Source organism: Belonocnema kinseyi, chromosome 5 (genome assembly GCF_010883055.1).
Source record: "Belonocnema kinseyi isolate 2016_QV_RU_SX_M_011 chromosome 5, B_treatae_v1, whole genome shotgun sequence".
NCBI classification, from domain to species: Eukaryota; Metazoa; Arthropoda; class Insecta; order Hymenoptera; family Cynipidae; genus Belonocnema; species Belonocnema kinseyi.
In genome coordinates this window covers 77,049,069-77,069,538 of record NC_046661.1, presented here as the reverse complement: position 1 = coordinate 77,069,538, position 20,470 = coordinate 77,049,069, and the positions used below count along the sequence as shown (strand labels likewise).

The 20,470-nt window shown below is 24.3% G+C and overlaps 2 protein-coding genes across 3 annotated transcripts in view; one reads left to right on the top strand and one right to left on the bottom strand.

The window, feature by feature from the left end:
• Positions 1-1,261: 1,261 nt before the first annotated feature.
• On the bottom strand, positions 1,262-16,573 carry LOC117173290 (proteasome subunit alpha type-5). Its single transcript, XM_033361771.1, has 3 exons — positions 16,482-16,573; positions 10,586-11,146; positions 1,262-1,639 (listed from the first exon to the last, which is right to left on the bottom strand). Exons 2-3 carry the CDS (start codon positions 11,144-11,146, stop codon positions 1,472-1,474), a joined length of 729 nt encoding a protein of 242 aa, XP_033217662.1. The 5' UTR covers positions 16,482-16,573; the 3' UTR covers positions 1,262-1,471.
• A 290-nt stretch (positions 16,574-16,863) lies between these two features.
• The window catches only part of LOC117173358 (ataxin-10), a 40,336-nt gene continuing 36,729 nt past the window's right edge, over positions 16,864-20,470 (top strand). For both annotated transcript variants that reach the window (XM_033361874.1, XM_033361876.1), the window contains exon 1: positions 16,864-17,136. In XM_033361874.1, the coding sequence (XP_033217765.1) occupies positions 17,036-17,136 (101 nt within the window). In that variant the 5' untranslated portion in view covers positions 16,864-17,035. The remainder of the gene's footprint in view (positions 17,137-20,470) is intronic.

Here is a 20,470-nt window from a genome sequence, read left to right as displayed (position 1 = left end):
AGCAATTAAAAATAGAAGAAAATTTTAACTTTAATTTTTAATTATTGCAAATTCTAGTTTCGGTTTTCTTTAATGTTCAACAATTTAAAATTTGACTTTTGAAAATTAAGCTGTTCAGAAATGAAGAAAATTGAAAATTCAATTTTGCACTGCTTTGATATTCAAGAAAAAAAGAAAATTTTGTATTATAATCAAGTGTTAAAAATGCAATATTTACATAATTTTACGTGCGAACATAATAAATAAACATTTCAATCCATGAGAAAATTGAAAAAAAGTAAATTTTGTTAAAATAATATAATAATAAAACAATATTATTTTACGTTATTTTAGTTTGCCTAGAATTGGTGATTTTAAAATTATTATTTTAGATAATAGACAGTATGAAACAACCACATTTGTTGTTTTAATACTAATTTTATATTTTAATTTAAAAATTGCATGAGTAAAACGAAAATAATAATCACGCGCGTGCATTTTTTCAGGACGACTAAAAATTTTACGCAAATTAAAATTCCCGAACAGTTTATAACATTACCGAATTGGATAATTCCCGCCAGAAAATTGACGAATTCTAAAATATCCGAACTGAAAATCCTCAAAATATGAAATTCCTTAACATAAACAATTATTTTCTAAATAAGAAAATATTTTAATTCTAAAAATTTAATTAATTTTATAAACAAAAAAGTTAATTGTTGAAATTCGGGAATTTTCTAAGTCGGTTATTTTATAATTGGGGAATTTTCTAGTTCAGATACCTTATAATTCGGCAATTTTCTGGCGGGAATTTTCAAATTCGGTAATATTGTAAACTGTTGGGAATTTTATTTTCAGGATTTTTCAGCCAAATGTTTTCTAGTATTTTAAAATACTCTCAAAAATTTGTAACTCTACCAAATCAATGAAAATCCCTAAAATAAGTTTAAATCCTTTAAAACCTCTTAAAATCTATTAAGATTATAAAAAAGTCCCTAAAATGTTTTAAAATTTGTTGAAATCGCCTTAAATATATTTGAATTCCTGATTTCTGAGACGACGAATATGTTATATCAGCCAATCTAGTGAAAAAATATCAAAAGTCAAAGGGAAAAAATAATTTCATTAACGAACAATTTGAAAAAATAGTCGGATTAGTATAATTTTTTTCAAAATAGTAAAATAAAAAAAAAGTGTTAAAACAGTGTCAAAAAGTGCCTCGGTTTGGAAAAAAGGAAATGGGCAAAAACAGAGAAGGACAGTCTCAAATGATTCACTCAACTTTCCATTTTCCTTTTTTTGTATTTCTTTTTGCGCGTTTCTTTTTTGGGAAAACCTAGTGTAAGAAATAGTGTAGTATGTATATTGTATAAGTAACGCGAATACTTGCCGAGGCAAGGAAAATTCACAATGATTCGACGCACTTTTCACTCGTCAGTTTTTCTCGATGCACTGCATTTCAGAGAATCGAGAACTGATCGCTTTTGGTAAATTAAGCAATGTCTTTAATCACCTCTTGTAACTCATCCCTCGTATACATGTGGAATAATTTTTCGGGCGTCATTGACATTACTTCGATGTTTGTGTCGTTCAATTTTTCCTCCATGACTTGCTTCAATATCGTCAGGGCTGACTTCGCTGCCTCCTTCAATGTCATCGACTGCAATTAAATAACTATTATCATTTTTTCGAAGATTACAGTTGTAAAGAATTCCTAAAAATAAAATCAAGAATATAACGACCAAATTTGGACAACCACCACAAAATGTTCCCACTGGAATCTGAAAAAAGGTACATTTTCCTCCCCCCCCTTTTTTTTAGGGGGAATGGAGGGGAGAAAAATGTTCCTTTTTTCAGATTCCAAAGGGAACATTTTGTGCTGGTTGTCCAAATTAGGTCGTTATATTCTTGATTTTATTTCCAGGAATTCTTTACATCAACTTGATTATTGGACGTTAAAAAGGGATTTTCAGTTTGACTTTTATCCACAACAAAATACAACAATTTTTGTTTTGTTTTGCAAAAAATGATATTTAGAGATTTCATGATCTCAATTAGGTGATTTCTCGGGTTTTCACGGTAAAATTGTTAAATTTTCTAACTAAAGTTGAAGAATCTATGAATGAATTTAAAAATGATCAAAATTATACTATTTTAAGCAATTTTAAATTCTAATTATAGCTCAAAATTCGTTAGAATTTACAAATTCAGAATTTTGCTCGTTTTCGAAAATTTTCCATACTAGCTCGGAATTGGTTAAAATTTGAAAATTCCCGGTTCCAAGACAGAATTATTATTATTCTGGATAAATTCCAGTTCCAACTATAAATTTGTAAAAGATAGAAAATTCCCTGTTTAAACTAAAAGTAAATTATTTTTTCAAATAATCTTTTAAAATAAATAAAAGCTTTAATTTTTCCAGCAATCTTAAGAAATTTTATTTTCAAATTTTTAATTAATTTTGAATTTTTTCAAATCTTCTAAATATCTCTTCAACTTACTCGCATTTTTTCAGAATAATATATGTTCAAGTGTTATTTATACATCAAAATTCAACAATTTGACTTACAAATTAAATTTTTTTAATAAACAATAAAATTGTAACGTTCAAAGTTTTTTTTTGTTATATTTTTTGTTTTTCCTTAAATTATAAATATATTATTTCATAATTATTTTAAAATTCAAAATAGTTTATAAAGTTTCAATAGGGCATTTAAATTCTTTTAAGGCTTCCCAATTGAAGCAGTTTAATTTTTAACTTTAGAATCTGGAATTTATAAAATTATGAACTAATGCCGATTCGTTTTGTACAATCAATTATTACTTATTTTTCAAATCTGTAAGTACAATTAAATTTAAAAAATCATTAACTGATTTATATTCACAGTTTATCAACTGAAAATTTTTGTTATCAAAAATCTTCGATTTTAAACGCTTCTAATTTTTAATCGTTTAAGTCTTTAAAACTGAATTTTAAGATACTCTTAATTACACATCCTAAACTGAATGATATCATAAATGAAAAAGATCACAATTTAATTAATTATTAAAAAAAAAGATTGATATCAAATTTGGACGGATTTTTTGTTGCAAAAATTTGTAAAATTCCCAGTTATTTCCCGGTCCAGTGGCCATCCTGTAAATCCTTTCCAAAAATGTATTTTATATATATTTTTTTAATTTGTAAGTTACGTAACTTTTTGAAAATAGTACTTTGTAAAAATACAATTGACTGTTTTTCAAAACTTGAAGATCTTTGGACGAAAAGAATAGAAAATACGAGTTTTTAAGTGTTTCATAAGGCGCCGAGAAACAAATTGTCACCGAGAAACAAAGAAATAATGAGTTTAAACAAAAATTGGGTGGCCTTCTTGAATTTTTTCAAATTATTAAATTTTAAATGTCATTACATGCATTCTAATAAATTAATCTGCCCCTTGTAGGAATTTCAGGAAATTTTTATATTAATTTTTGTCAAAATATTAAATTTTGAATATCATTATGTGCTTTCTAATAAATTAATCTGCCTCTTGTAGGAATTTGAGGAGATTTTGATATTAATTGTGGAAATTGTAAATTTGGTTCAAATTTAGGTATTCGACATTTTGTAAATTTTAAAAATAAAATTCTTTTCATGTGAATACATTTTTTCAAAATTGTCTACAGATCATAATTGTACAAAGCCAAAGGATTCCGGTAAAATATATTTGATCCCTATGGGATAAAATATAGCGACCAAAGGGTACTTTTTTCGCTCTCAAATGATAACAAATTCAGGATAAATTCGAAATATTTTGAAACAATTCCACTTACATTCAAAAGAATTCAAATGAATTAGGAAAAATGTTTAAATTTTTTAAAAATTGCATTGATTTCCGAAAAACTGGATCAAATTTACAGGAATTTCAAATCAAAGAGAACAATTCAATGAAATTCATAAAAATGAATATGAATTTAAGAAAAATTAAATGAATTAAAAATAATTTGAAAAAAACCTATTTGAATTCAGTAACTTGAAAATAAGATTAGTAAAATACAAGAGAATTCAAATAATTTGATGAAATGCCTAAGAATTCAAGGTGATGTTAATAGACTTCAGGATCAATGAAATTAAAACTTTTAAAAATTCACTGATTTAAGTATAATTGAGTGATTTCAGAAGGATTCAAGTAAATTTAAAAAAGTGAAGAGAATTCCAAAGAATTTAAAAGAATTAAGGGTGAATTCCAAAAAAGTTCAAATCTTTGAAATCCTACTAATTTCTAACACAAGGAGTGACTAATGATTACAAAGCAATTCAAGAGAATTCAAATAAATTGGAACAATTTTATATACCGAAAAAAAGTTAATTGATTACAATAAATGTTGAGTAAATTTAGAGAAATTTAAAAAGCAATCAAGTGAATTGAAAATAATTCAAAAACATGGAAAAATTAATTTAATTGGGTATAATTGAATGAATTTAGAAGAATTCATAAGAATTTAGGATTAATTAATAAAAATTCAGGGTGAACTACAAATGAATTGTAAACAATGTTTCAAAATCTCAAATCTTTGAAATCCTACGAAATCACCCATGTCCGGTTAAAAATTCTTTGGAATCCCTTAAAATATTAAAATCCCTTAAAATGATTAAAACCCATGAAAACCCCTTGAAATTGTTTAAATCTCTTGAAAATACTTTGGAATCTTTTAAAGCACCCTAAAATATTTCATCATTGAAAGCCTTCAAACTACTGAAATACATAAAAAATTTCTGGGAATCTTTTAAAATTTCTTAAAATATTTCGAATCCTTTGATATCTTTTGAAAGCCCTTGAAACGTTTTAAAGCGCTTGAAAACGCCTGAGAATCTTTTACAACATCCTCAAGTATTTCAAATCCATTTAAATCCTATTAAATCACTGAAATTAATAAAAAAAATTATTTGTAATCTTTTAAAATAATCCAAATAATTTTAAATCCTTTACACTCATCTGAAATTTTTTAAAGCTCTTGAAAATGCCAAGGATTTTGAAGAAAAAAAAAACGTTAAAATATTTTAAATCCTTTAACCATTTTATCAATTGATCCTCGGCATCAATTAAATTAAGACTCTTAAAAATTAAAAAAAAAATCCATTGAATTAATTAGAAAAGGGTAAATTTATAGGAATTGAAGTAACTTAAAAAACTTCCAGTGAATTCATAAAGTTCAAGAGAATTTCAAAGAATAAATTCTTTAAAATGCACTAAAATATTATAAAATTTCGTGATATTCTATTATATTTTCTGGAATCATTTAAAATATATTAAAATACATTGAGTTTTAAAATCCCTTGAAATCATTGAAATTATCCGAAATCTTATAAAATAACGTGAAATCTTTTAAAATATTTTAAAGCTGCATACATCCTGTAAAACCGTTCCATATCTTCAGAAATTCTAGAAAATTCTCTATCCTAGATTTCAAAAGCTTTATATTCACTTAAAATTAATGCAATTAATATTTTTAAAAATCCTTGTAATCTTTTAAAATTCCCTCAAATATTTCAAATTAAAAGCTCCTGAAAATGCCTTATAAGTTTTGGAAATACCCTACAATCTTTGAAATTCCTTAAAACTATTGAAATCTATTAAAAATTTGTTCGAATCTTTAAAAATACCCTAAAATATTTCAAAGAATTCAATACAATTCAAAACTAATTATTGGGAATGGTTAAACTGCGATACGTTTTTTTAAAACTTGAAATAAATTTAGTTCACGTTTAATTTAAAAACAATTTTAATCAAAATTCCCTTTTCCTACTAAATCTTAAACTAAATTTCATGAAAATAGTTATGATGAAAAGCAAATTTTTTAATGAATTCATTCAAATTACTTGAACTTGTTTACAAGGTATAATTTTACCTCTTTTTTTTTAAATTTGAAAATTTTTTAAACTACAATTTTTTTAATTGTGCAAAAATAGAAAACAAATCCTAAACTCTGCCATAAAATAACTTCGAAATTTCCTAACAATCTACAGAAGATTGTTTGATTCTCTAAAAACCTTTCCAAATTCTTAAAAAGTTTTTTTTTAGAAAATTGTAAAAAATCTACATTTTGCTTAAAATTTTTATAATTTTCAAATTAACCATTCTTAAAAATCTTTTTAAGACATCTAAACGTTCTATATGTCTTTTATAATTTTTCTTAACATTTTTTAAAGACAACAAAATTTGCCTTAAATCGAAAATTTGTTGGAAATGCTTTAAATTTCTTTTTGAATATTATCCTAAAGTTAATTTTTCACAATAAAAAATCATTCAATATTTTTCTGTGAATTTAAAGACAGTTTTTCATTCTCTTAAAACCTTTCGTAATTTTAATTCAGCTTCCTTTTTCAAAATTTTCTAAATTCTACATTAAAAAAAAAAGATGAACTTTTTCACAAGTTCAAAGTTAACTGTGAATTGTTTGAATACTTTGAAATATTTATTAAGCATAATAAAATTTTTTGTAATTTTGTAATTCTGATAAAATTTTCTTTTAGAATCTCTTTTTCAAAATAAAAAAATCATTTGAAATTCACCCTCAAAAAGCTTCATTCTAGTACACTACAGTCACCGAAAACTGTAAAATTATTTACATCTTCAGTGAATTATTCTGTAAAATAAATAATTCAATCATTTTGAATGAAAAAGAATATTTATTGATCAATCTTTTCTGTAGATACGGTTAAAATAATTATGATCAATAATTCAAAATATAAATGCCCTGATAGGCGAGAATAAATTAATGTAAAATGGATAAAATAGCAATTTGAACATTATTTTGAAAAGTTAGTTCCTATGATGCGATTTATTTTTTAGAATAAGACCTTTTAGTTCATGTTCAATTTAAAAACAAGTATAATAAAAATGTCCTTTTCGTCTTAAATCTTAAGTTAAATATTATGAAAAGAGTTATGTCGAAAAGCAATTTTTTAAACAAATTCATTAAAATTAATTAAATTTGTTTACAATGTATCATTTTTGTTCATTTTTTTTAACATGAAAATTTGGAAATATATGAAGATTTCATTTTTTTTATCATCTAAAGTAAAAAGACGTTTTGAATATCATTAATAATTCCAATTATTCTCAGTTGATATTAACAATAAAATAATATTTCTAAAAAGAGAAAATCTTTAAAAACAAAAGGATATACCTATAGTGATTTAGCAAATTCAGGATAAATTCATAAGAATTCAAAACCATTCAAGGTAAAGTCAAATGAATTGAAAGGAATTTAAAAAAAATTTAATAAAAAAGACCTATTGATTTCCGTACAATTGGAATGAATAAAAATTCAAGTTGAATTAAAAGAAAAATACATGGATTGAAAACAATGTAAAAAACTGGAAAAACTTCATTGAATTCAGTAAGTTTGAAACGAGATTTGAAAAGTTTAAGGGACTTCCAAGAAATTTGATGAAATGCCTTAAAATTCAAGGCGAGGTTAAAATAATTTGGAATCAATTAATTAAAAACTTTTGGAAATTAAAAAAGCCTGTGAATGAAGTAGAATTGATTAAATTTTAAGAATTCAAGTGAATTAAATAAATTCAAGAGTTCCCGAGAATTTAAAAGAATTCAGGCATGCCATTAAAAGTTGAACGAATTTAGAGGAATTTAAGGGAAATTTGAAGAATTCGATTAAATTTATTTAAAAAATCAATCTGAATTTAAAAAGAATTTAAGTAAATTGAAACAATGCAAAAATATGAACAAATGCATTGAATTGAGCATTTTTGAAATGAGATTAGAATTGTACAAAAACTTGTACAAAATTCATTGAATTACGTGAATTTAGAAAGATTCAAAAGAATTCATATCGAATTCCAAATGAAATTGCGAAAAATATTTTTAAATCTCTTAAAATCTTTCAAGTCCTACGAAATCCTTCACTTTTTGTGAATAACATTTTTTAAAACTGGTGAATAAAAGCCTAAAATATTTCAAATCCTTTGAAATTCCTTAAAAGTTTGTGAAGCTCTTGAAAATACTTGGGAATTTTTTTACAATACCCTCAATTATTTCCATGTAATCTTTTAAATAACCAAAAATATTTTAAATACTTTAAAATCTTAATTTGTAAAATCGCTCCATTTCGGTCGAAATTAAACAAAAAGTATTAAAGAAAAATCCCTTGGAATTTTTTTTTAATTCCCGAAAATATTTCATATTAAAAGCTCTTGAAAATGCCTTAAAAGTTTTAAAATACCCTAAAATCTTTAAAATCTCTTCCAATTACTGAAATCTATTAAAAATGTCTCGGAATCTTAAAAGATACCTTTAAATATTCCAAAAAAATCAAAGACAATTAAAAAAAAGGTACGGCCAATGAAATTTAAAAAATCAAACTACATTCAAAATATTCTTCCACATAAAATAATAAAAAACAAATTAAAGCATTCAAAGTGGAACACTTGAATTCCAAACTTTAAAAATTGAAGTTTAAAGGTTTTTCAATTCAAAAATTGTGTATTCAAATGCTCAAAAATGTACACGTACCAAATGGAAGGTAGTAACACTTTTTAATTAAAAAATGTTAAAGGAAATGCAAATAAACTGCAAAATTTAGAACTTTTATAAATTATAGAGTGTAAAGATTCAGATTAAATTCAAAATAGGTTTTGAATTTTTTTTCGGAACTTTTAAATATATTTCAAAATGAATTGAATTTTTTCTATAACTTTTAGAAAATCCTGCAAATTAAAAGAAATTTGAATTTGAATTTATAAATAATAATAGAACACTTATTATTTGCAAAAGTATTAGAGTAATTTTAAGAGATATTTAGAAGTTTCAAAAAGATTCAAATTAAATTTAGCATTTGAAATAATTTCAAATACTTACAGCAGAATCAACAATAAAATGTAGATTTTTGCAAATTTCAAACAAAAAATTTAGAATTTTTTCAATAATTGTGAAAGACTTCAAAAGAATAAAAAAATTTCTTAAGATTCTTAGGAAAATTGAAAAATTATTGTATAGGAAAATTGAAAAATTATTGTAGCAGAAAGTTTAATAAGATTTTAATAGATATAAAAAAATTATCAAAGAAGAACATGGAAGATTTTAAGGTTTTTTTAAAACTTTTTTTAAGTTTAGGAAAATTTCGATTAATTTCAAAATATATTTAGAAAATCTGAGAAATATGTTAACATACTTCGTTTAAATTAATTGAAATAATTTCAAGTTTTAAATTAATTCTGAATCTTTTGAAAACTTCTACATATCTCTTAAAATAATTCAAATTTTTTCTACAAATAATAGGTATTTATGCGAAAATCAAAAGATTCAAAGCTTTCTATGTAAAACAATGCAGCTTCAAATTGTTTTCTTTTAAATATTTGGTTTTAATTTACGCGTCTTAAATGAACAGTAAAATATTGCTAAATATTAAATACTTATTCTTTTTCTAAATTAAGAAATTTCAAATTAAATAGGATAAAAATTAAATAATTTAGACTCACAATATTTAAAATTTAATAAAAACCTTTAATTAAGACTATATTATTATCGCTTTATTTTTAAGTTGAAAATAGAAAAACGCACGCTTACATTTTTTAATGGCTAAGCAAATTAATAGAAATAATATGTCAATAAATTTATTTATTAAATTTAATATATAAAAATAAAAGTCTGAATTAAAAATATATTATTGATAAATCATGAAAATTTGTATTTAAAAATAAAATTATCGGAATAAATGATATATTAATTTCAATTCTTATAAAGACTTTCGGATTGAAACAGTTACAATCTGGAAATTCTCAAATTTTGAACGGTTCTAGTATTGTTTGGCCAAATCAACCATTGTTTAGATTTCTATATTTGAGTACAGATCCATTTTAAAAATTATTTATTTATTTAAATTTACAGTTGATAAAATTAAACTGTTTTTATCAAAATTTCAACTTCAAATGCTTTTAATTTTTAATTGTTTATATCTTCCAATTATTATTATTATTATTATTTCGAAAACTGTTAAAATCGAACTTGAGCAGATTTATCTTCTGAAAATTCGTAAAATTCCCGGTTTCCCTGTCCGGCGGCCACCCTGCATTTTATAAAAGAATCTTCAATTTTTAAAAGTTCTAATTTTTATTTATTTTTTAATCTTTAAAACTGCATTTTAAAATTCTTTAAATTAAAATATATGCTTAAAAATTAAAATGGAAAATTTTTTAAGTGAAAGATTTTCGAAGTAACCATTCTAAACTAAATGATATAATAGTTGATAAAAATCACAATTTAACCAATTATTTAAAAACCAGTGGAAATCAAATTTGCATAACATTTTTATACTAAAATTTTTGTAAAATTCCCAGTCAAAGAATAAATTCACTGTTATTTCCTGGTTTTCCGGTCCATCGGCCACCCTGATCTAGGGTACCATTGGGACCGGTCTTGAGGCCTGCATTAAAAAAAAATGATTGACAGCCCTTATTATTTAAACAGTTAATTCTAATAAAAATTCTCTAATTTTTGTTATTTTTCACCAAATTCCTGACTCAAATAGGGTACCAATAGAGACTAAATCTGGAAAACAGGACACTTTAATGACCGGTCTGCCTGTGAAGCCTGTAAACCCATACCTTGTGATAAACTTCTTGAAGTGATTGTTGAGCGCCCTCACTTCCCGAGCCAATGGCTTTGGCATCGAATTGAACGAAAGTTCCCGAGGGATCCATATGGAAAAGTTGAGGTCCTTTCTCGTCAATACCGGCGAAAAGAATCGCGACTCCAAACGGTCGGGACATGGCACTGCCATCGTCGTCACTGTCTCCGAACTGAATGGCCAAATTGGAAACAGCCTGAGCCGCCGACTCGACGGTCATCTTCTCATTATAAATGAACCAGTGATTCTGGCACTCGACTCGCGCCCTGTCGATCATCGTCCTGGAATCAGCCATCAATCCGGAAACGGCACAGCCGATGTGTTTGTCGACCTCGACGATTTTTTCCACGGTTGTCGGCTCCATCAGGACGGAAGACGTGCGCTTTTCCACGGCTAGAATTACCCCCTCCGATGTTGAGATTCCAATTGCGGTCGATCCAAGTTTAATGGCTTCAATTGCATATTCGACTTGGAAGAGTCGACCTTCTGGAGAAAATGTGTTTACACCACGATCGTACTCGGAACGTGTCAGGAACATCTGTAAATAAATTTGGAAAATTAGTTCAAAAGCCAGGGTGACCGTTTTAATCACATACAAAAGAATTCACTTTTTTTCAGATTTGCAAACATTTTTGTTATAAACTGAAAAGTTCTTTAAGTAAAATTTCATTCATTTTCATTTTAAACTAGCAGACCCAAGATAACGTGAAATTTTCAAGAGTCGGTAGAGTTCTTAAATTCCGGAGAATTTAAGTTCAGGTTATATAACCGAGCATATGACATAATTTTTAAAAAATGTAAGAATTTATGATTTTTAACAATATTTTCATTGTTCACGTTATATCAGCGGTTGAATATAAATTATATTCTAGCTCAAAAATATTCAGGAATTTAAAATATGCAAAGCAGTAGCTCAGTAAGGGGGGAATGGGGGATAATACATGAAAAAAACGCTTTTTTTATGAATTTCTTTTAAAGATCTGGTTTGAAGTAAATGTATTTAAATATGTTGCATGTTAAAAAATATTATTGTAAAAATAAATAGTATTTTTTGTGCAGAAAAATATCGTGAAATAAGCCAGTGATAGAGCAATTTAGTTAAAATATAAGTTTTTCCTCACCCCAACGATCATTTGCAGATTTTTTTTTTAAATTTTTGTGATTATTTGAAGTAAAATAAGCGATTTAATACGAGAAATTTTGTCATTATTCAAGTGAAAAACAACGTTAATATAAAAAAATGTTAACAAAAATATCGTTGGGGGGAGGACTTTTTATATGTAAAAAAAGTTTACCAAGTTTGAGTTTTAAAAAGTGGTTTTGAGAAAAACTCATTTAAAGTTTTAAACATTAAATAAGTGAAGTAAAAAAAATTAATTTTTTCAACAATTTCAGCTCCTTCTTTTTACCATTACACTGTGCACACTTCGCAAACGTAGAAAGTGTAGTAAAAACTAATCAAAATTCTATTATTTTATAGTATTTTTCATTGTCTTCTGGCACAATCCTATATTTTCAAGTACAGCTGCTGTCTATGAGGATGGTCGATTTTACATCTATAACTTTAAGAGTTCTGTTCCGATTGACTTCAAATTTTGACACAATATTTTAAAAATATTTTACAACAAAAAAACAAAATAAAAATAATAAAATTTGTTTGCATGTGCTTATCCCCCAATTTTCTCTGATTTTTCTTTGACTAATTTTTCATTTCAAATCATCTATATTCAAATGCCAGTATTTTAATCTTATGATATATTTACCAGTTTTTACCATTGAATATTTTATAAGCAGAATAAAACAGTTTTTCATATTCTAATTAAAAATTTTCAAGTGTATTAATTTATTTCAAACAAATTTTTTTCTACTTTAAAAGATAATTCTTTAACAAAATACTGAAATTTTTAACATAATAGTTGAATTTTCAACCTAAAAAGACGAATTGCCAAAGAAAAAGTGTCATAGTTTATATTTTAATAAAAAAAGAATTAAATTTATAAAACAAAAGAAAAGAATTTTTAAACCAAAAAGACAAATTTTCAACAAATAAAGATTTTTCACTCAACAAATAAATAAAAGTTTATCTAAATTATTGAACCTTCAAACCAGAAGACAAGTTTTCTTTACAAAAATTCAAATTTCAAAAAAAGATGACTGTTCAACAAAAGTTTAATTTAAAAAAAAAACAATAAAAAAATAAACGTGAATTTTTAACTAAAAAATATCAATCTTAAAAAATGGAACAGTTCCATTTTCTGTTAAAAAATGAATTATAAGCAAAAAAAAAAGAAGTACTTTCCACTAAACAGTTCAATTTTCAACCAGAGATTAGCATTCAATAAAAAAATTCCACAATGTAGTTTAACTTTGACCCAAGTAGTTGAATTTTCAATTAAAAAAGATTAATTTTCAACAAGATAATTAAACTTTTAACCAACGAGATAACTTTTCAACTTAAAATATAAATCTTTAACAAAAAAACGTAATTTTATAACAAAGAGATTCAACCAAATGTTTTACATAAATTACTTAAATTATCAAGCAAAGAAGAACGGTTTTAAATCAAAAAGTTGCATTTTCATACAAAAAATGAAATTTCTTCTATAACAGATGAAGTTTTAAATCAAAAAGATAAATTTTCAAAAAAATAGTTGAATTTTCGTTTGAAAAATATTTTTGTCGAGTTTTCGCGATAAAAGCAAGAATTTTTTAACAAAATACATTCAATCTCAACCAAACAGTTGAATTTTGAACAAAAATAGATCAGTAAAAAAAATGGAATAGTTCAAATTTTCATTTAAAAAACTTCATTCTCTATATACGAAAAAAAAACTAACAATTTCTATATCGATGTGATGAATTTTTAACTAAAATTATGAATATTTATTTAGAATACTTAAATTTTTAACCAAAAAGATGAATTTTTGAACGCCAAGATTAATATTCAAAGGCGATTAATTTTTTACAACAACAAGAAACGATTTTGCAACAAAATAGTTTAATTGAAATTTAAAAAACATCAATTCATAACCGAAATAGTGAATTTTTAACAAAAATGATAAATCTTCAATTGATGTAGTGGAATTGGAAAAAAGAAATTGAACTAAAACCATGGAATATTCAATTGTAATATTTACCATTTAATTTTTTAAAACTAATTTTCAAAAAATTAGTAACACTTACAACCAAAAAGATTAAATCTTAAATAAAATGACGAATTTTTTAATTGGAAAAAATACATTTTCAATTAAAGTGATAAATCTTCAACTGGAATAGGATAACTTTTAATAACAATTATACATTTTTTACTAAAATGGTTCATTCCTATATAAAACAATTTAATTTTTAACCAAGAAGATTAATTTCTACAAAAAAATACGAAATTTCAACTTAAAAATATAATATTTCATCCAAAAATTAAATAGCTAAATTTTTAGTTACAAAATCGATATTCATTTACAGAGATGAATTTTCGACTTCAATTTCGTAATAGTTGCGATCTCAGTTAAAAAAACTTTAACAAATTATTTAGAGTTTCAATAAAAAAGTTAAAGTTTGAACTGGAATAGTTAAATTTTCAGTACAAAAAAAAACATTAAATTTCAGCCAAAGGAAAAACGAATTTTTAATTATGATTATGAACCTTCAAACAAAATAAATTTTTTAATAAAAGAGTTTAACCTTCAAACCAATAATTAATTCTTCATTCCAAAAAAGATTTTAATTTTTTAATCAAAAAACATTTAATTTAATAAAAAAAGACGAGTTTTCAATAAAATATATGATTTTTGAACCAGATACATCAATTTTCAACTAAAAACGATACATTTTCAACAAAAAATAAAATACTTACATTTTCAGTAAAAAAAATATAACGTTTAACCAAAGAGGTGAATTTCCAATTAAAATTATGAATCTTCATCCTAAAAAATTAAGTTTGAATAAAAGAGTTTAAATTTCAACCAAGTAATTCAATTTGATAAAAAAAAGATTAATTCTCAACCAAAAATTAAGTATTTTATACTTCAACCAAAAAACATGTTAATTTTTCTTATCAAAAACCGTTAAATTTAACAACAAAAAAGACGAGTTTTCAACCAAATACATGCATTTTGAACCAATTACTTGAATTTCTAACTGAAAACGACCAATTTACAAAAAAATAGAATAGTTAAATTTTCAGTTAAAAAAATGAATTCTTAAAAAAAGAAAGAATTTTGAACAACTTAAAAAGAATCCCTAATATTTTCAAGCATCTTAAAATTCTCTGACAAATCCAGGTAGGGCATATGCCCTGTTTGTTAAACATCTACACGTTTTTTTACATTTATTCAAATTAAAAATTTTCAGAACTTCTAAACATCTTTTAAAATGATTCGAAGTCTTCAAACAAAATCTAAAAAATAAAAATTATTTTCTTCAAGAAATTATTTCTTCAGAAAATGTTTTTTATTCTTTTGAAGCGTTTTATATTTTTTAAAAACCTTCTACATTTTTTCGAAATCTGCAAAAATTAACTTTTTTTAATGAGGCCGTGGGTCTTTTGCACTGAAATTTTTGCAAATAGTACAATTAGAATTTTGACGGTCAAAGTTTACTCTTTTGTTTAGTTTTAAATATTTGATTTATAATTGCTGATTTTACTTTAACAATAAAAAAGTCTAAATATTAGGCAATTTTTATTTTTCTTTATTAAAAAATTACAAATTTTATATTTTTCAAAATTCAACATTTTCGATTTTAATTGCAAAATTAAAACTTATGAAAGAAAAAATTTAAAATTTAACGGTCATAATGAACATTTGCAACTGTAAAATTGCGAACATTCAAAATAAAAGGAATTATTCAATTACTCATACCTGCTCTCATTTAAACACCACAATTATTTAGTTACAAATTGTTTAATTTTTAACACTTAATTTAGAATAATTATTAATTCTTGACATTTTCCAATTAAATATTTTTGGATTTAAAATGATTTATTCTTTTAAATCTTAAATTAGAAGTTGGACGATTAAAAATATTACATTGAAAATTAAAAATTAAAAAAAGTAGATAACAAGATTGCAACATATGATTCAAATTTCTGAAATGTTTAATATTTTGCAACAATTTCAAATAAAAAATTGTTCAATTTTCTACGCATGACCTTTTTTTATGAGGCTTGAATTTGAATAAATATTGTCTTCATTTATCATTATTTTGAATTTATTCTGAAAGCATTTAATTCTAAATTTTTTGATTACAATGAAATTTGTACGTATAAAAGGACACCAAACAATTTGGAATATTTTATTCTATAGTTATTTAATTTTAAAATGACCAAAATTAAAACCATAAATTTAGAATATTTGAAACTATAATTATTCAGTCTAAAACTATCAAGGCTTTCATACGAATTTCTGCAATTCGGACAGATTTAATAGTGAAATTGTCCTGACATTTTTAATATTCGAATTTGAAGCTACATTACTGTCAAATTGAAAACAATTAAGAAGATTCATTGTCCTATTCCGATTTTCAACTTTTTAATTTTAAATCGTTTAATTATAAATATATTTACTCAGCTCTGTTTTACACATTCAGATATAATTTGAAGGTTATGAATTTTCTAATCTCACAGAACGCGTAAAAGCAGCATTCAAATTAGAAACAGATAATAAAACCAGCCGTAACTGAATATTGATTCATGAAAACACCACGATTTACTCAATTTACTATGAAAACCCCGTGGGATTTTTGGAAAAGAGCGAAAAGAGGTTATGCCAAGAATGACACTGCAAAATAGCTCTAATTTTGTTAATAAAAGTCGCAATTTTCAAAAAAGAGTTATGAATTTTCATAAAATAATTTCATAAGCAATAAAAATTTACCTTACGGGATTTCTTCGCTAGGAGATTTTAATAATTAACAAAATAAACTAGATGAAGCCGACTTGTCACAAACGCTAGTCACCGCAATGAAAAGAATAAACGAACACATGCAGGCCAACCAATCAAATCGTGTTCTTAGAGTTATCTTCTCTGCGCAAGCGCACTTAAATATTATAAGTAGGCGGGAAATTCGGATAATTAAATGTAATTGTAAAAACTAATTTATTGAGGGAAATAAAATAAAATAGTGGAATAATTGACAAGTTTTGAACGTTAGAAAAACATGTTTTAAGAATAATTCATCATTTTTATCAAATTAGACAAGAAAATTACTGTCCCATATGGCGCAGGCGCGGGGAAAGGTATGAAACCTGTGAAGATCACGAGGTTGTGTCAAAACGGTCAAAACGATTGTTTACGTTTACGTATTTTATATAAACTTTGATTAATTTTCTTTTTAAAAAAACTACCCTAATTATGTACTATTTGAGTGAGAATTAGAATATTAAGTTGACAAAGTTATCTAATTTATTGATAATAAACTAGTGACAATAATGGAATTACATGAGAGGTTATGTTTGTGTGCAAAAGAGAAAAATTGGGAAACTTTGACTGATTTTTTAAAACCAAAACAATTTCCGAAGGATGAATCTGGGTAATTACAACAATATTTTATTATTTAATTCAATTCTCGTGTGGATTTTGTGTCGCATTTTACTTAAGATTAATCTTTTATTCTTGTTATTGTTTCGACTATACAGGGCGGCCGCTAAATTTAATTTTCATAATTCTCTGACTTCCCTCGACTATTTTTTATTTTTCGATTAATATTAAAAAAACAAAATTCTGGTCTTTTATCATTTTTTTTAAATAGAATCTTTCATCAACTTAATAAAACAATTTCAGGTTAAAATTTAGAAATATCAAATTTCTTGATTTACTTCAACCAAAAAAGATTACTTTTTTACAAAATAGTTACATTTCTAGAAAAAAAATTATTTTTCAGTCGAGAATTTTTAACAGGATACTTGATTTTTCAACCAATAGTTCAATTTTCAAGGCAGAAGTAACAGACTAATTTTTAGAAGGACAGTTGAATTTCCAAACCGAAAACTTTAATTTCCATCAAAAAGATTACTTCGAAAAAAAAAGAAATAGTTGGTATTTCGCCCCCCCCCCCCCCACACCAGCAACAAAATTGCAACAACAAACATTTAGTTTTCAAAAAAATAATTAAATTTTTTTTTAAAACTTCCATTTTCAAGCCAAGGGTAACATACTAATTTTTTGATGACAAATTTGAATTTCCAAACCGAAAAACTTAATTTTCATCAAAAAGATGAGTTCTCTACAAAAAATGTAATAGTTGGCATTTCAACCAGAAAATAAAACAAAATAAAAAATTATTTTCAACCAGCAACATTCAATTCCGAAAAAAAATGTAATGGCTGCAGTTTTCAAAAAAAAAAAAAAAAGATAAATTTTCTACCAAAAGAGATCAATTTTCAACAACAAAAACCTTCAAATAAAAGCAGTTGTATTTTCAACCAAATAATTGAATTTTCAAGATGAAAAGTAGAATGTTTTAGAAAACAGTGGCGAATTTTCAGTAAAATAAATGAATTTTTAATCAAATCGTAGAAATTTTAATCAGGAGAAAAGATTCTTCCTAAACCAAATAGTTTAATTTTTAACAAACTAATTGAATTTTCACCAAAATAGTTGATTTTTTAATCCAATAATTGAATTTTAGAGAAAAAAATATTAAACTTTAACCAATAACAGTTGCATATTAAACCAAAGAGTGTAATTTTCCATCTGAAAAGTCGTATTTTTCAGATAACAGTTGACTTTTAAATCCAAAAACATACATTTTCTACAAAAAAGTTAATTTTCAATCATTACTAATCAATTTTAATTTTAATAGTATACTTTGCGACAAAAAAAAATTAATTTTCGACCAAATGGTTGAATTTTTAATAGAGAAAAATTATAATTCAACCAAGCACAGTTCCATTTTTAACCAAATAATTCAATTTTCAAACAAAAGAAAACTAATATTTATAAGACAAACAAAAAGAACAACAAAAATTCAACAGAAAAAGGTATATTTTTAACCAAAATGTTAAATTAAAAAAAAACAATTACATTTTCAAAAAAAAGAGTTGAATTTTCCTCCAACAAAAATGATTTCTTAAGAAAAAATGTAAAGCATTTTGTAAACGAAGAAATGACATTGATACTAAAAGAGTGGAGTTTTTCATCTGCATTGTCAACGAAAAAATATCAATTTTTCATTTAAAAAAAGATAAATTTTCAAGAAAATAGTAAAATTTTTAAGCAGAGATATGAATTTTCAATCAAATAGTTTAATTACCCTGAAAAATCGAATGTTTTAGAAAACACTTGACTTTTAATTTCGATAAGATGAATTTTCAACAAAAAAAAATAATTCTCAATCGAGAACAATAAATTTTAAACCAAATCGTCGAGTTTTCACCAAAAAATTAGTTTTCAACAAAAAAGTTTTTTTTAACCAAATATGTGTTTGCACTTTAAAAAAAATTGTATTTGAAGTTTGTAACTACAAAGATGAATTTTCAACCGAGTTGTCGAATTTTTAATGGATAAAAATTAAAATTCAACCGAGCACAGTTCCATTTTTAACCAAATAATTCAATTTTCAAACAAAAAATACTATTTTTTATAAGACAAACAAAAAGAACAACAAAATTTTAACAGAAAAGAGTAAATTTTCAACCAAAATGTTAAATTAAAACAATTACATTTTCAAAAAAAGAGTTGAATTTTCCTCCAACAAAAATGATTTCTTAAGAAAAAATGTAAAGCATTTTGTAAACGAAGAAATTACATTTATACCAAAAGAGTGGAGTTTTTCATCCGCATTTTCAACGAAAAATATCAGTTTTTTATTTAAAAAAAGATGAATTTTCAACAAAATAGTAAAATTTTTAAGCAGAGATATAAATTTTCAACGAAATAGTTGAATTACCCTGAAAATTCGAATGTTTTAGAAAACAATTAACTTTTAATTTCGATAAGATGAATTTAAAAAAAAAAAATTAATTCTTAATCGAGAACAATAAATTTTAAACCAAATCGTCGAGTTTTCGCCAAAAAAATTAGTTTTCAACAAAAAAGTTTTTTTTAAACCAAATATGTATTTGAATTTAAAAAAAATTGTATTTGAATTTTCTAACTTCAAATATGTATTTTCAACCAAGTTGTCGAATTTTTAATGGAGAAAAATTTAAATTCAACCAAGCACAGTTCCATTTTTAACAAAATAATTCAATTTTCAAACAAAAAACACTGTTTTTTATAAGACAAACAAAAAGGACAACAAAATTTCAACAGAGAAAGGTAAATTTTCAACCAAAATGTTTAATTAAAAAAAATTACATTTTCAAAGAAGATAGTTGAATTTTCCACCAACAAAAATTATTTCTTATGAAAAAATGTAACGCATTTTGTAAACAAAGAAATTACATTTATACGAAAAGAGTGGAGTTTTTCATCCGCATTTTCAACGAAAAATTATCAGTTTTTTATTTAAAAAAAGATGAATTTTCAACAAAATAGTAAAATTTTTAAGGAGAGATATAAATTTTCAACGAAATAGTTGAATTACCCTAAAAAGTCAATGGATTCATAAAAAAGTTGACTTTTAATTTCGATAAGATAAATTTAAAAAAAATTAATAAAACAGTAAAACAGTAGATTTTGAACCAAATATTCGAATTTTCACAACAAAATATTAGTTTCTAAAAAAAAAACTTTTTTTAAACTAAATATGTATTTGAACTGTCAAAAAAATATTTATTTGAATTTTGTAACTACAAAGATGAATTTTCAACCGAATTATCGAGTTTTTATTCAAGAAGAGCTTAAACTTCAATACAAAAAATTGTACTTTCAACCAGAGAGTTCAAGTTTCATGACGAAAAATCGACTTTCCAACGAAAAGA